Raw genomic sequence first — 16186 nt, forward strand, 5'->3', positions numbered from 1 at the left:
GAGAAAATTAGCTGACACATATGGAATTTCTAAAACTAGTGTCTAATAAGTGCGCCAACTTCAATAAGGAGTTATTTTGTTGAAAAGTAGATTATCATGGGGTATAAATGTATATGAGAAAAATTTGTAATTTTTGAAAAGCTATGAATTGTTAGGAACTATTAATATCAAATGAGTAACTTTTCATAAATAATAAGATTTTTTTTTTTTGATCAATTTACTGAAATTTTAAATTTGCATGACACATCATACGTCATTCGGGGAAAATAATCTCTAAAAATATTTGAATAACATTTTATATAATTGTTTCAAAGCAATGCTAAACAATGAAAGTGAGTTGAACAGAAAGAGTAAGTGTCAATCAATCAAAAAATGAATATATGGAGCAAGAAATGACAAAAAAAAAAAAAAAAATCACTACCCCCTTTATAAGTTGACCACCTGTCTAAGTTGACCACCAAAGTACTGCACCGCAAGTGGTCAACTTACACAGGTTTCACTGTATGTGCTTTTTTTAATGTTTTTCTTACTTTAATAATCACTAGTTGGTTATTTGCGCCAAGTGTTTTTATCCCCATTTATAATCGAGCACAACTAGCCATTAAATTGTGCCAATTACCGGAATTTTTTTTTTTTTTTGATCTTTCCAGGCAGTAAGATTGCAAAAAAAATATTTTTCTGCAAGAACGAAAACTAGTGCTATTGCCTCAGAATTTGTAGTTCACAGTCAAGGGATATTAATTGACACCTTGAGGGAGCAAGCATTTTGTTAATCAACTAACAGTACTAACAGTACCAGACTTGGATGCCAAGATTTTTTCCATGGTAAACACACTTCGATAAGGATAGAAAGTCGAAAATTCGCTACTTGCAATGCTCATTCTTAAGGAAACGGCATCGGACAAAACATTGCCAATCTCATGTTGACAACATTAGAAGAATGTAATATACCTATTACAAACTGTATAGCATTTTCAGCAGATGATATTGCTGTAACGGTGGGCAAGAAAAAGAACGTGGTTGCTGAGAAAGAAACTGCTTGTCTGCCTTTCAACGTGAATGAATTCAATTTGTTCTGCTATTTGCATATAAGTTCAAAGAGGAAAGAAAAATTACAAATGTTTTAAGAATTTTAAATTGTTCAGACAAAATAAATACTAAAACATGTGACAGCATTGTGGTTGTCAACAACCAAATGCTTATAAAGACTTATGCTTCAATAGGAACCACTTGCGACTTTTGTAAATCTACAATTTGCTCATGAAAAGGAGCAAGCAATAAAAAAAAAAGAAACTTGAAAAATTTTCAATCGGAAATTTGGCAAAAAACTACTGTGTTCTAAAAGCTTGCTCTATTGCAAATAGGAAAATGGTGAAAATTATAGTAGAGAAGATTGGCATAGTCCCTAATAACTGGTTGTGTATATTACTTTGTTTGTGAACTATTTTCAAATCATTCAACACTTTTATCATCAGAAGGACTTTGTGATTGGCGCAACACATACCAAATACAAATCATGAAAATTCTGTACACCATAGAACAGCATCTGTAACATATTTTGCAAGAAAACGTGGCTCAGTAATTAACCAAATAGTACAACAGATACATAATAAATGCCAGTACAGGAAAACCATTCTAGAACAAGTTATAGCAGTTATAATTACTATAGCGGAACACAGGTTATCATTTAGAGTAGATAATGGAATATTTGGTTGCCCTCACAATGGCAATTTCCTGGGATTGCTCGAACTGCTAGCAAAATTTTACCCTTTACACATTCTACACAACACAGAAAATAATCACTTTAGGTTGACTCTCTCATAAAAGAAAATTTTCTTTTTCCTCCTCAATGATTAGGCCAAACTCTTTGTCATACAAGCACTTCCTGGGCAATTGTACAACCTTTTTCAGAACTCAAAAACGTTATCTCTGCTACTTGCATTCTGCTGAAGTCCTGGGAACCCAGAGTTCATGTCTCTGAGCCAAGTAGGAAAGTAGGGACTGTAAAAATTTTATTTCTATTTCAAGTCCAGTTTTCCCTTTTAAAGCTCAGATTAGGGTTTCACATTGATATTGAAATTTCTGAAGCTTCTTTTGGACATCATGGTCGTAGGTTCATAGCGGCCAACTTGTACGATTTAGCCATACATTGTAACATTTTTGGACGTTTTGTACGGTTTTATGGCAGATTTGTGCGAGAACTGTGCACTTCTTTATCATATAACAGCATGGAGAACATTTTAATCTGTAAGAACTTACCGAAAAACTATTGTTTTGAACAAGTTTTTGATAGACAAATTTTGAAATCTGCGAAGTCAGCAACTCTTCAAAGTTTAAGTTCAAAGAAATAAAAGTTTATTTATTTATTTATTTTTAAATTTTACATTTTGCTTATAAAAGCACAGATCAAGTAAAGGTAAGGATTTGAAAATATTATTATACTTTAAATTTTAATACTTCGCTTTGTAATGGTCAAAAAAGCGTAGAAATATAGCCACGGCGTACATTGTAAGATTTTTTAAGTTGGAATGTTGGCATCTATGTAGGTTATATCATAGCCTAGATATGGGAAGAAAATTTTGTACAAGAATCTGCTTCATATTTCTGAAGGTATTTTTTGCTTCCTTAATGAGGATATGATTGATACTAGCTAACAACAGTCAATAGAAACTATCAAAACCATGTGAATTGTCCCTTTTGTGGTGACAACATTGTTTATGCCCTCAGACTAGATGCCAGGTTCGGAATTAAGTGCCAAAAAAGAGTTTAGCTATTGCCATTTTATCACCAGAGACCTCGAAATTGGAAAAAAATTGCTTCATTAGTCATTGCTCTTACACACCATTCGGAGTTTTAATCTCTCCTGACATTGCCAGATGACCAGAAGCAACATGTGCCATCGATTGAGGAGAAAGCAAAACTTTCAAAATGTATGTTGATTTCATAATTTTATAATTGTGTTAGTTGCATATCAGAAAGAAAGGGACGGAATTCCTTTCTTTCTCTCTAATTGGTAGAACTTTTAATTTAAACGAGCCGATGAGTGCATCACATGACTTCCTTTTACTCCAATTTAATGTCATTTTTACATTATTGGCAGTTTTAATCTGATTCAAACTCTCTAAATATCACCAACAGTGGCCAAATTGAAACCAAATTTAAAATTAAAAAAATCACCAAATTTGTTGCCAAGTTGGCAACAAAATTTGGCGTCCAAAAGACTGGCGGTATATCGCTAAGTGTCCGACAAGTTATAACACCACTTGAGTTTACATCGAAATTAACAATGGTTTTCCCCAAAAAAGGAGCAAAAGATCCCCTTAGGAATATCCGAATGCAACCAAAAGAGAAGGTGCAAAACTAGGCCGCACTAGGAGTCTACGTACCAAATTTCAACTTTCTTGGACATATCATTTTTGAGTTATGCGAGATACATATGCATATACGGATGCCACGAGAAAATTCGTGATAATTAACTCGGGGGTCATCAAAATGGATATTTTGGGTGTCTGTAGGTTCCTAGGCAAACACTCACGTGTGTTCGGGTCGAAAAAAAATCAACATTCATTCGGGGTTGAGAAAAATGGAAATTAAGGCCGATTTTTGAGTTAAATTTTTTTCATGGATACAATACTTTCTTTTTTGTAAAAGGAAGTAAAAAAACTTTCTTTTTTTTTCAGATGATAGTGACATGAGATCAAATGCTAGCGAAATAGTTTCAGAAGAATCAGGTATGTATTTTAGTGCCAAAATTGATATTACTTTCATGATCTCATTTTTGTAACATGTTTTATTATTATTTTCATAAAGAAAATTCTTTTTAGTGCCTCATTAATATTTAGTTCCCCACTTAAGTTGATTAACTCTCTGGCGGTTTGACATACGAGCGGAATTTCACCTGGAAAAGGTCACCTTGGGAACATGGCTATCTGCTCGAAATGGTCAATACTTTTTATCTTGAAATTTCCTCCCCCTTTCGGAAGGAGGTAAAGAGCACTTAATCCCTTTTGACCAGGACGTGCTGTCAAAGCTCAACCCCTTTCTTTTCAACGCGTGTCGCAGGGAAGAATGGAACTCCTCCAAACATGCTGTCAAGGTCCGTCCCGCCCATTTCTCCTCTCAACACGTGTAGCAAACGAGTTGAATTCCTTTCAGCCAGTCGCGTTTTACTAATCACAACTTTCTGTAATATTTATGAAGTGATAATCCAGATTTTAAATCTCTGTAATTGCTATCTCCTACTACTGCTCTAAATTACTATTCACATATTTTATTATTGAATTTAACTACTCATATTCAACATTTTTAAAACAATATTTGGAACAAGTTATTTCAATACGAAATAGCTACATGCATTTAGTTATGATTGTCATGTTTTGCATAACCTGAAATGATACGTAATAATAGAAAGCAATAAAGGAATTCCCTCCCCCCTTCCGCGCAATAGCAATTCGTTGTTTCTCTTTTAACGCTGGGGGAAAAAAGCACTGCAAATTTATACATCTATGCATACTTTTTACATACTATGTTTGTATATGTATATTTATTTCTTTATTTGTGCATTTTTATGTTTCGAATATCGCCATATTTGAGACTAAGTGATCGTAATAGCGGTATACCTAGGCTTGCCTTATTTCCGAAATGTTCAACCAGGACCCCCCACCGTGGGTATTTCAAAAGGTACACACCCCGGCTGGTTTTCAGAGTGTTTTAGAAGGTAGTTTATTCTTAATGCTATGGATAAATGATTACTAATTATCAGCCTAAACCAGGAATAATAAATGATACATGACGCAAGCAAATACATTTAAACTATTTATTTTGTAAACGTTAATCTTTTGAAGTTACTTTAACAAGAAATGAGAAATTGAATTTTGAACAATATTTACATGTTTATTGCATTGGCTAGGACTTTTTTAGAAAGTCTTTTTTGTTTTAAATCTTCTTGTAAAATTCCTTACAAGCTAATCCGATAGTAATTTTACAGGTCATAAATTACAAATCTGTACCTCAGTGCTAAACTAACGTGATTCACATACGCTACTTTACAGGAGAGAAAAAAATATGTCATGTGAGTGCAATTTTCGAAAATATCTAAAATATCCGATATTTTCAATCAACGCAAACTAATGTCTTCAAAATAGTAAATGCATCCTCAAATCACTCTTTATTTATTATTATAATATGCAGACTTAAAATTAAGGTTTCTTTAATTATTCATATCTAATATTCCATTTTACATTTTAGTCAATTATATAGAGTTAATATAGCGTTAGCTGTTTTACTCATTTGTCTTCTGTTAGCTACTTTTAAACAGTTATATGATTCAGAAAAAAACAATATGCAACAGTCAGGGGCACAGTCATAAGACATTTTCTTTTTTTCCAACCAATGATTAACATTTAATTAGGTACTTTTAATATGCATTAAAATTGTTACATTACTAATAATTTTATGAATAAAAAAATACATTATTTTGTTATATTAATGTGTAATAATACATCATAAAACTATAGTGCATAACTTTTTGGTTATCTTTAATAATAAATGAGCTATATTACTATGATTAATATAATTTTTATACTGAAAATACCGTAGTTGGAAAAATAAATATCGAAAATATCAAAATATCATGATATTTTCAGAACAAATATCGGATATATTACGGCGAACCCTAGCAGTAATAAACAGAAAATTCAAACTTTTGGACTTACGTCAGTCTGACTACAGAAATGAAAAATTTATTATTTTAAATAATCCTTCACGGTTAACTATTTTTATATTTTTTTGGTCATCTGTAATGAAACTTATATTTTACCGAGACGTGAAGTAAACTGGCCGGGACACTGGATTTTTGAATGAAAATCGGGACTGTCTAGGATCCCGTTTGAAAATCGGAAAACAAATACTATATCCAACATTCACTGAATTATGGCGTATTTAACAAAGCTATTATTAAAGAAACACTGACAATCACATGGGATCTAGTATGGGGCGCCTCGATGAGAGGTCTCAGAAGGACAGTGTAACCTCCCCAAAAAATTCTCATTTGAAAAATGTGGAAACACTATTGCAACATTGAGATTCTTCTTTCAAATTTTAAAAATTGTTTTTTATGATGCATAATGTTGCTTCTCATTAGATGTTATGTAAGTATGATATAATGTACATGCTCATGTTTATCATTTGGAAAAAGTAGAACTTCATTCGAAAATTTGAGAATCCACTTCTCCCCCCCTCCCCTCTCTCATTTTATTTCGGAGTGCCCCTGCTAGTAGTTAAGACCTAAGTGACCGAGCTAGGTATCAAATCAAAGTTATGAAAACACAATTAAAGCAAAAAATAGTAAACAACGAAATACTTTTAAATTATAGTGGTAAAAAAAAAGTCGCAGCAAAAAAGTTGTTAAAATAATTTTACGAATTTTCATCCCCGTAAAAGGTTTATTAATTAGTATGAGGCATGAATTATGTATTTAGCTTGTCCACGAAAATTACGACATGTAAATCACATGTATTTTGCCGTTTTACTTATTTAAAGATTTTTTTGTTGTTATTTTATTGTTAATATTTATTTATTTAATTTGATAAGATTTAAAAATAAAAATCGAAAAGATTGATTTGTGAACAAAGATTGAGAGGTAAACAAAAAGGTTAACTAAAATCCATGTTTTATTCTAAAAACTTCAAAAAACTAAAACCTATGTTTTTCATTACATTACCTGGCACTAAAAAGCTAAAGGGCCTCTCCCGTGTATCCTCCCCCTCTCTCTCCTATCGAATGATTCCTGACATGAATATCGTTCTAATTTCGGAATAATATAGGGGACACGTGCCCTCCCCCCCCCTGACTCTACGCTTATGCTGATCACTCCCACAGGGACTTATCCGAAAGGGAGAGGGACTCGATATTATTTTTCCCCTCCCTGAAAGACTAAAATTTCTTAAACTCCTCCTCCCCAAATTTTAGCGATGTCCCCCCCCCCTTTTTTTTGCTGGCTACGCTAGTGCGACTCACTTGAGCCTCTGTACATATTAATTTGAAGTATGATTGCAAATGTACATGTGCTATGAATATTTTTTTTCAATCTTCAATTGCAGTAATACTTTATTTTTGTTATTATCATTTATTATTATTATTTTTTTTTAACTTTGTCTCTCGCTGTATATACTCAGCTATCTATATATCTGACTATATTTATCAATCCATATCCATCTATATAAATATAAAGTTCAAGAAAATAATTTCTATGTCTGTATGTTATCAGTTGGAGTGGAGTACACGTATCCCTCGCTTTAAATGCATCTCTAAATGTGTATCTATCTTATGGTCTCTATTTACTGTTTAAGTTCAAATGACTTAAAAACACATTGAGTAAAATAAAAAGTGCAACACAAATTGAAGATAGTTTAAAAGTATATTTTAAGAGCTCAGTTTGATTATGTTTTAACTTACATTTGAGTATACAAAATATTCTTAAGCAATCAAATTATAGAAGCATTTCCATGAAAATAAATTTATCGAAAAAGAAAAAGAGAAAAAATACATTTAAAGTTTTACACAATTAATTTTAGAATGCTTGAGAAGTATGGTAAATTTTAAAACATGGGACCGCACAGAGACCAACATTACACTCTTCGCACTGAAATCTTGTTTCTCGTCTAATGCGTTTCCCGTTATCGTTTGTTTTACTGCCACAAACAACACATTTCCTTACAGGATATTGTTTAGTTGAGTTATTTGTAACATAGGAGGGAAAATGCCTTCCGGTCAATCTCAAGATGTTTTCCGATGCTTTTACCCCAACGCTACGATTTGGCACACATTTTAGTTCTCCAGAATGTTCAATTAGTCTTTCAATCAGGCGAAGTCGAAAATTTACATGGGATAGAGTTCCACCGTTCTTTTTAAAAATTACAAAAGCGTTCCAAACCGATTGACTCAGTAAGTGCCGAAAGATTTTTTTGTAATACTTCCTTTGTTGATCTCTTGTTATGCTGTAATAGGATAGGCATTGATCAGATCTGTCCACCCCACCTATTGTCGAATTGTACTCATGCACCATTACGGGTTTAGTTTTGATTCTATCATCAGCGCCAATATTAACAGTATCAGCATTGTGAATTGTGCTGAGCATGCATACTGTCTTTTTATCTTGCCACTTCATCACACACATTTTTCCTTTCTGATATGCTACAATTTGACCTTTCTCTAATTTCTCTTTTTTTCTGATCTCGGCAGGTAAACCTTTTCTGTTTGCCTTCATTGTTCCGTAAATATCGGTTTTTTCCTTGATTAAAAGATCGGCAAGCTCAGGAGAAGTGTAGAAATTGTCTGTAACAATTGTATATCCTTTTCCTAACAAATCGTGTGCAAGTGTCATGACACTTTTGGTCGATAATCCAAAATGCGCGTAAATATCTTTGAAAGCTGTATCCTTGCCAGTGTAAATAATAGAGTTCCATATATATCCACTTCTGGATTCGCAGAGCTCATACATTTTTATTCCAAATCTCGCTCGCTTGGTTGGAATGTATTGCTTCCAACCCAGCAGCCCATTATATGCTAGCAAAGATTCGTCGATTGATAGTTCCTCCTCTGGTACATATGCCGATTGAAAATTTTTCGTCAACATGTTGTGAATGTCATATATTTTTTTCAACTTAGGTGCGGGATAACTTGCATCGATAGTTTCGTTATTCACAAAATGGAGAAATTTCATTATCAGAGAAAAACGTGTCGAGCTCATTACTCGACCGTAAAAAGGAGTGGTTATTGATGGTCGCTTTGACCAGAACCATCTTTCTACGGGTTTTTGGGTGATTCCTTGGAGTAGAAGAAGTGAGATGAATCTATGCATCTCCTCTGCATCTGTTTCTTTCCACTTCAATGATCGGGATGAAGGTGTTAGATGAGCAGTCTCTAAGTACTGGTCGGCATATCTGTTGGTTTCGATAACAATGTGATCCATTATTTGGTCATTAAAAAATAATCGGAAATATTCCAGTGGATCTCCTTCGTCATAAAACGTGGCTTTGATTCCAGGATCTCCAAGAAAAGGAAATTTAGGCGGTGCACATCTCTTTTCTGAACTATTCACTTTACACCAGTCCCTAACGTCATCTATGCAAACCTCATCTTCCTCTGATTCATACTCCGAGGAACCGAAGTCTTCCTCTGATGATTGGATCAGACTTTCTTGATCTGATGCTGAATCTGAATCCATTTATATCGTTAATTTAAACAAACAAGAATATATAAACTTTGCAGATAGCTGGCTAGCAGACAAATGCTTACGAAAGAGCATTTACGCGTCTTATATGTTCTTGGAGAATAATAGTTGACTACATGTCAAAGATAAGCATATAAAAGAAAAACACTCAAGTATCGTCAGCCGGAAGAAATAGGAAACTTCACAGAAATGTGTCATAGAACACAAAGCATTTCACTCAAAGGAAGTATTTAAATGCACTTTGTTACTTTTCGAGAAATAACACATATGGAGGGCCCCGTAATTCACAACGTGAAATGTAGGCGGTGCACTAGCAGGGATAATCTTACTAGTTCCTTTTTGTATTTTGATATTAGGAAGTGAAAAAGAATGAAGTAAAATACGATTCTGGACAAAGAAATATACTATCCTTCTACAAAAGTCTTTTAGAAGTACAATGCCAGAATGGGCATGCATTTTGTAGGTTTTTTCATTAACCGTAAATAAAATGTGTCCTTGAAGCTATCAAGGGCAAAAGCTCTTTTTCGTAAAACTAAAAATAGTGTATCTTCCAGATCAATGCCATGAGTGTAGTACAATATGTTTTTGGAATAAAATTTCTGCTAGAATTTCTTCCGTTGGTTACATGGTTTTCCTTTTTTCAACATATTGTCATTATTATTATTTACTAATCTTTTTATTTTTTGATCGTTTAAAATTTTGCTTAAAGAATTGGTCTCAGAGATTTTTCTTTGATATTTACTACGAGCAAAACCGTGGCTTGAAAAAAAAAAAAAAGCGTTTAACTGGAGCTAAAACAAAAGTCAAATCAAATAATTACTAAGGCGGTCATTTTATTGCGCTTGTTGGGAAAGAAGCAAAATATAGAAGTCAAAAAAAAAAAAAAATACATAAATAAATAAATAAATAAATAAAAAAGAAAAATATGATGACTTTTCGATTTCAATTTTCTCCGATTACCTTTCAATTTTCATTAGACTAATTAAAAGCGCTATTCATTTAAACGCGCGATATAATGAAAGTTCCATTTACTTTTCAGAAAAATCTGCCAGATCAATAACCAAAAAATAAATAAATAAATAATTAAATAAAAAAAACACTTGTTACAAGAAAAATTCCATTGAAATGTAAAATATTCCCTCAAATCAACTATTTATCGCTTTTTTCACTAAGAGACCCATTTACCGGAATGCAATTTCATTCGTAACTAGGTATCTAAGCGTTCAAAGTTGAGTAAAAAGGCTCATCTTTGAAAAATCCAAATTCCATAATGAACTGCAGAGTAAATTGAGATATATTTTCTTAGAACTAGGATGTGTTGTGTGTGTGGGGGGGGGGGGGTTCCACATTTTGCAAACCTTTTATCAACACACAATCATATTTCTGGATTGCTTAAAATGAAAAGATATTTGGATGATAGCTAACTTTTATTGTAATGGCATTAAAGATTTTCTTATGCGAAAGTGTAGAAGAAGGTTAATTTTTCAAAATAATTGAAGTTTTTGAGAATTTATTTTTTTTTTGAGTCAAAAATTATGGCTGAATTTCCGATGATTTTTCTATAAAAATCAAGGTTTTATAATTATTTTTGCTTAAGTTGTTCCAAGGAATTGAAAGATCATATGACTTGTATCAAGCAATCGCACAGATTAAATAGTGATTTTAGATAAATATCAGGCTTTGGGCAAATTGAGATCAATGAAAATTCTGGATTTGTTGCTTAATCAAGTACAAATAGTTAAGCTCTGCTGAAGTTTTATTTTAATTATAAAACGGTTTAAACTTTTATTTATTTTTCTCTATTTATTATTATTCCTTTTTTTACATAAAAGAATAGTTATAAATTCTCACTTAACCATTTCCCCATTTCCATCTTCCTACAAAATACTGTAGATCTTAAGCAACTTGATAGAAATTTCCTTTACTAAGAGTCAGGTCCCATTCTTCTGAATTTCTCCCCCCTCTCAATGAAAAAAATTCCGAGGCTCTTTATTTTTTATTGAAAAGAAAAAGCAATAAACGATTCAATTTTTGATTTTTTTTTTTGGAAACTATTCATTTTCATATACTTTTCCATTTTTAATAACAATAAAAAAAAAATATTATTATTGTTCTTTGCTAACAACTGAAGTTTTTTTTTTTTTTGTATAAATGTTAACACAATAGCTGCCTGGTGTTGTGCAAAATTTTTGCTCTTACTATATATTGTTTATTTAGTTTTTTTTTATTCATACAGAATTGAAATTGTATGCTAAGAGATAAATGTTTGTTTTTCTTTGTGATTAAAATAATTATAAGCTGAAGTATTAGACAGAATTGGTGAATTTAAAATGTTTCTGATGTTAATGATTGAAATTTGCGACCGAAACCCAAGGCCAATCAGTTAGAGTAAATGAATTTGAAAAAATATCCCTTTTTTATATTTTTTATAATGTTTTGAGTACAACATCTGCCTAAATGTGCGTAAAACGCGACGTAAGTGCACATAAAAGTTGAAAATTGATCTTTTACGTGTACTTTTGGTTTTCTTTACAGCATTGTGATTTTATAACACTTAAAGTTCCTAAATTATATGTTAGTAGCGAATAAAGCCGTAGCTATAAATTTATTTCCAAAAGGATACTTAGTTTGTTTTCGTTCAATTTGAAATCTCACGGCTATTATTTATTAATTTATTTGAAATGTAATTGAATGTCATTGTCGTCGATTAAATTATGTTGCATCCATTTACAGCACAATTATTAATTAAATGTAAATTTTAAGCTTAGAAGAAAGAGAAGTGGATATTTCATTCTTGGAATCAAGTTTTGCTTTTAGCAGATGCTTGCAATAAATAGCAAGGAGATTTGCTTAGAAATCTTTGCGTTGATAAGAAGGATGCACTGAACCTTGAAACCCCAACCTGATGAAAGGGTATTGTTTGCATGTGTGAATACAGAAGGTGGGCCCCTGCGCTCCGGGGTGCCGCTCTCAGGAGAGGGGAAAGGAAACGCAGGATTCTACGCCTTGGACCATTTGACAACGAAAATTTAGTGTCAGAAAAATACGTGTAAAACGCTAGCGACGTGATCCTGCTACGGCGTGATAAGACGTGCAAAACCGCCGGTAAGTTAAAGAATTACTGGTAGATAAAATGAGTAGTGAATGCATTTAAAATTAGTATCTAATATCTTGAAAAGAAATAATACCCGTCTTATGATACATGACTAAACATTGAAACATTCAAAATTGAAAGATTTCAACTCTTCTTACTTCGATAATTGTTGTCCTGATTTGATAATCAATTCAAAAGAAATGTTCTCAATTCTAGGTGTTATTGAAGACAGTTCGAAAACTAGCGAATCAATTCCTAGTTCAACAATAGTGATAGAAACTGGTATGTATAATCATTATGTGTCATTTATGTTTGTCATGATTTTTTATTTTGTCTCTTTTCTTTAAACGTAATTTCTTATTGAATTCATTTTTTCAAATTCAGTTGGACTTATTTTTTAGTTTTTTTTTTTTTTTTTTTTTCAAAAAAAAAAAAAAAATTAAATCATTCTAGTTTTTATTCTTTCCAAGCTGTTCAGAGTTAAAAATTTAAGTTTTCTTTTCCTGTGTTTGGTAGATTTGTCTTTAATTCAAAAGAAATGTTCTCAATTCTAGATGTTGATGAAGACAGTTCAAAAAATATCGAATCAATTTCTAGTGAAAAAATTGCAACAGAAACTGGTATGTATATTTAAGTGTCATTAATGCTTATCAAGATTGTTGATTTTTTCTTATTTGTTTGAATGAAATTTCTTACTGAATTCATTTTCTTGTGTGTGTGAGAGAGTTAAATATAAAAAATTAAAAAATCTCAGATTAACCCTGCTTATGCAACATGCAATGTGTAATAGAATAAAAAACAAGCGACAAAAATTCAAGACTAAGTTTTTTATGGACAAATTACGAATTACGATTATTTAGTGCAGTGCAGTATGGACAACATTTCATTTGAAGTATTTTCTTCATTCCTGCAAGTACTTAACACTGTTTCAAAGATATTCAAAGTAAGTTTTCGTTTTGCATTACAAAAACATTTATCTTTGTACTTACTAATGCAAAAACTTGCATTTTCTGATATAGTTTATATATCAGTACAAATTAGTACTGTATATTAATTTAGGTATTTCCAAATAGAATTCAGTGTAACAAAAAGAGGAAATTCGACTGTACCGTGTATTTTATTGTTTATTTTTTTTTTGTGGTGAAAACCTTCAGTAAAGGTTGAGATTTTACAGCAAATACAAGTATTTCTTTTTAAAAAATGAAACATATTTTCTTGAAAGTTACATTTTAAAAATTTGTCATTTTCAGACCTCTCTCCCCTTTTGAACTATGTGTCTGAACCCCACTGATTTTCAAAACCCGGCGCTACTGATAAACCAAGTTTTTTTTGTTTGTTTGGAAAAATATTTGATTTTATGCTCCCATTAAAAAAAGGGTTTTCCCATTCTCTTGGGACAGTTCACAGCATCTTGTAATGTTTAATGTTTGTAAAAAACTGTATCATGTTATTTAAAAGTAACAATGTCGTTTTTTTGTCTAGCACTTAAAACTGAAAATTCAAATGCTGGTGATGCTGATTCAGAAAAAATGGGTATCTTTCTTTTTTTTTATATCATATATTATTCTTACTGTTACCTATTTATTATTCTTACTATTATTTACTCCCTTTTAAAATGTATCTGTTAATGTCAAGTTTGTATTAGTTTCTTTTTGTGTAAGAGGTAATTTTATAACTTTTGCTTCTGCCATATTTTTTTGTAAGTGCTAAAAAAGCCGTAATTTTAAAACTAATTTGATTGTTGATTGCTAAAATTTTTGCTTTCTTTATTTCTTCATAACTGTCTTTAAAAAATTTCCTTGTGACATTTTTTAAAATCATACATCATCTATACTTTCTCTCTAATACAATTATTATTAGCTTTCTCATATATTTATGACTAAATATGCAAGAATCTATTTACAGTTGCACATCACTACAGCTTGGTCCTAATTAATTTCTAATTTGGTTGTAAAATAATTGAGTATACACTAGCCCCTCATTATGTTGTGCCTTGATATATCACTCATTCGGATATTACACTCTTTGCTTCTTTAAGGGGCATCAAAGAAACGTGGTCACTAGCCTAAAGTTACAATTTAATTAACTCAAAGATAGTCGCCAAAACTGTTGGCACATTTATCCCATTGCAACAGTAGGAGGTCAATTCCATCTTTGAAGAAGCTAGTAGGTTGCTATTGGATCCAGGACTGTGTGTGAACACAGTCACACGCTTTGTTGTCCTTTGCGATATCCAGTGTATCATCTGCGGATAGCTTGTTTTAGTGGTACAAAAACCATGAAACTCACACGGTGAAAGGGTGCATGGTGGATGCTCCAGCGTTTCCCACCGAAACTACTGCAATGTTGTCTTCACTGCATAGGCCGTGTATGGACGTCTTTGGACTACATGTTTGGCCATTTCGACTTAATGGCTAGTCTAAGGCTTGGTAAAGTGGCTTGATAATGCTGGGCATTGATGGTGGTTCCCCGTTTGAAGAACTCGACAAGCAGTGGGCCAGAGGGCAGGACCTCTCCCCCTGAGTGGGCCCTTGTGGTCAAAAAAGGACCTGCTTCGTAGTGGACGATAACTTGTGTGACCACCTTCTCTTCGGTGTTAAACCACACTGTCACGATTCTTCTGAATTCGCTGGAAAAGCAGCGGCAATTCTTGTCATCCAAATGTGCTTACCAGCAGTATATTTCAGTTTAAGAAATACTTTGGAAACTACTGGACATTTGCTTTTGTATTGATACTTAGGTACAACGAGTGAGAGACAGCAGAAAGGTGTCATTCTGGCACAAATAGTAAAAAACATATACCCTCTCTGATTGCCTTTTAGTACAAAAAAGATTTGTGCTTGGTTGCACAAATCCGGTTTTGCATCGAAGAAAGAAAGAATGATCTAGATGAGTGAACGAGTTTTGTGGAAATTATCTGGTCACTTTTACTTTTCACATCATTTCTACTGCAAATCGAAGGGATAAAAGGAAGGCTATTGGGAAAAAGAGGATATTGAAATGCTCCCTCTTATCTCGCCGTAGCTAAGAAAGTTCATCTTCATTGGATGCTTGTGACCTTCTGACGCTAAAATTTTCATAAATTTTAGTCTTGTTTGAATTTTAATGCGTGTGATAGTACATTTGCAAACTACATCGAAACTGTTTGAAAATCATGTCAAAAAGAGCGAATGCTAATTTGCTTGTGTGTTGGTTGGATAACTATTTTTAATGATCTCGGTTATATTTTTGCGCTATCAGATATATTGTGCTTTATCTTTGTCCTCTGAAAAGTGTAATGTAACATGGGGTTACTGTACTTCACTTTATTTTGGTTATTCATATTTACACTTGACTTCTACATTGATTTTACTGTTTCATACCCTCATTGTTCCAATTTCAAATAGAGATACAAAAGAGGAGAAGGCATCAGACATTCTGTTCTAGTAGATGGATGGCTCTTGCAATAATGCAAGTGCAAATAAATTTCAAAAACCGACTACAATTTTGAACTTTACTTAAAATATAGTCAAAAATGGCATCAAATGAAAATTATAAATCTTTCTCTTTCAAAACTAGTACTTTTAAACTGATAATTTTAGTTATATAATGTAAATTGGTTCAGATTTTTATTTTAGACATTTGAGTTGTCTAGTTTCAAAACTTTCTTTGTCCAATAAAAGAAAAGAGGATTTATGTGGGAATTGATAGATGTAAACCATAAGTGCTTATCCAGATCAGCATGTAAGTCCAACAGTTCTAACAATCGTTATTCCTCACTTAAAATTTTGGTTCAATCCCGGAACTGAAACAGGGGTTGATTGTCCGCTTTGTGGCCCTTTCACAAAATTATATATTGTAAAAGCAGCCACTTCACAAAA

General features: G+C 32.4%; 1 protein-coding gene across 2 annotated transcripts in view; it reads left to right on the forward strand.

Moving 5' to 3' along the window:
* Window positions 1–16186, forward strand: part of LOC129229681 (serine-aspartate repeat-containing protein F-like) — a 135126-nt gene that overhangs the window by 49422 nt on the left and 69518 nt on the right. For both annotated transcript variants that reach the window (XM_054864039.1, XM_054864040.1), the window contains exons 9-12: window positions 3681–3731; window positions 12543–12608; window positions 12881–12946; window positions 13809–13859. In XM_054864039.1, the coding sequence (XP_054720014.1) occupies window positions 3681–3731; window positions 12543–12608; window positions 12881–12946; window positions 13809–13859 (234 nt within the window). The remainder of the gene's footprint in view (window positions 1–3680; window positions 3732–12542; window positions 12609–12880; window positions 12947–13808; window positions 13860–16186) is intronic.

Source organism: Uloborus diversus, chromosome 9 (assembly GCF_026930045.1).
Source record: "Uloborus diversus isolate 005 chromosome 9, Udiv.v.3.1, whole genome shotgun sequence".
Taxonomy (NCBI): domain Eukaryota; kingdom Metazoa; phylum Arthropoda; class Arachnida; order Araneae; family Uloboridae; genus Uloborus; species Uloborus diversus.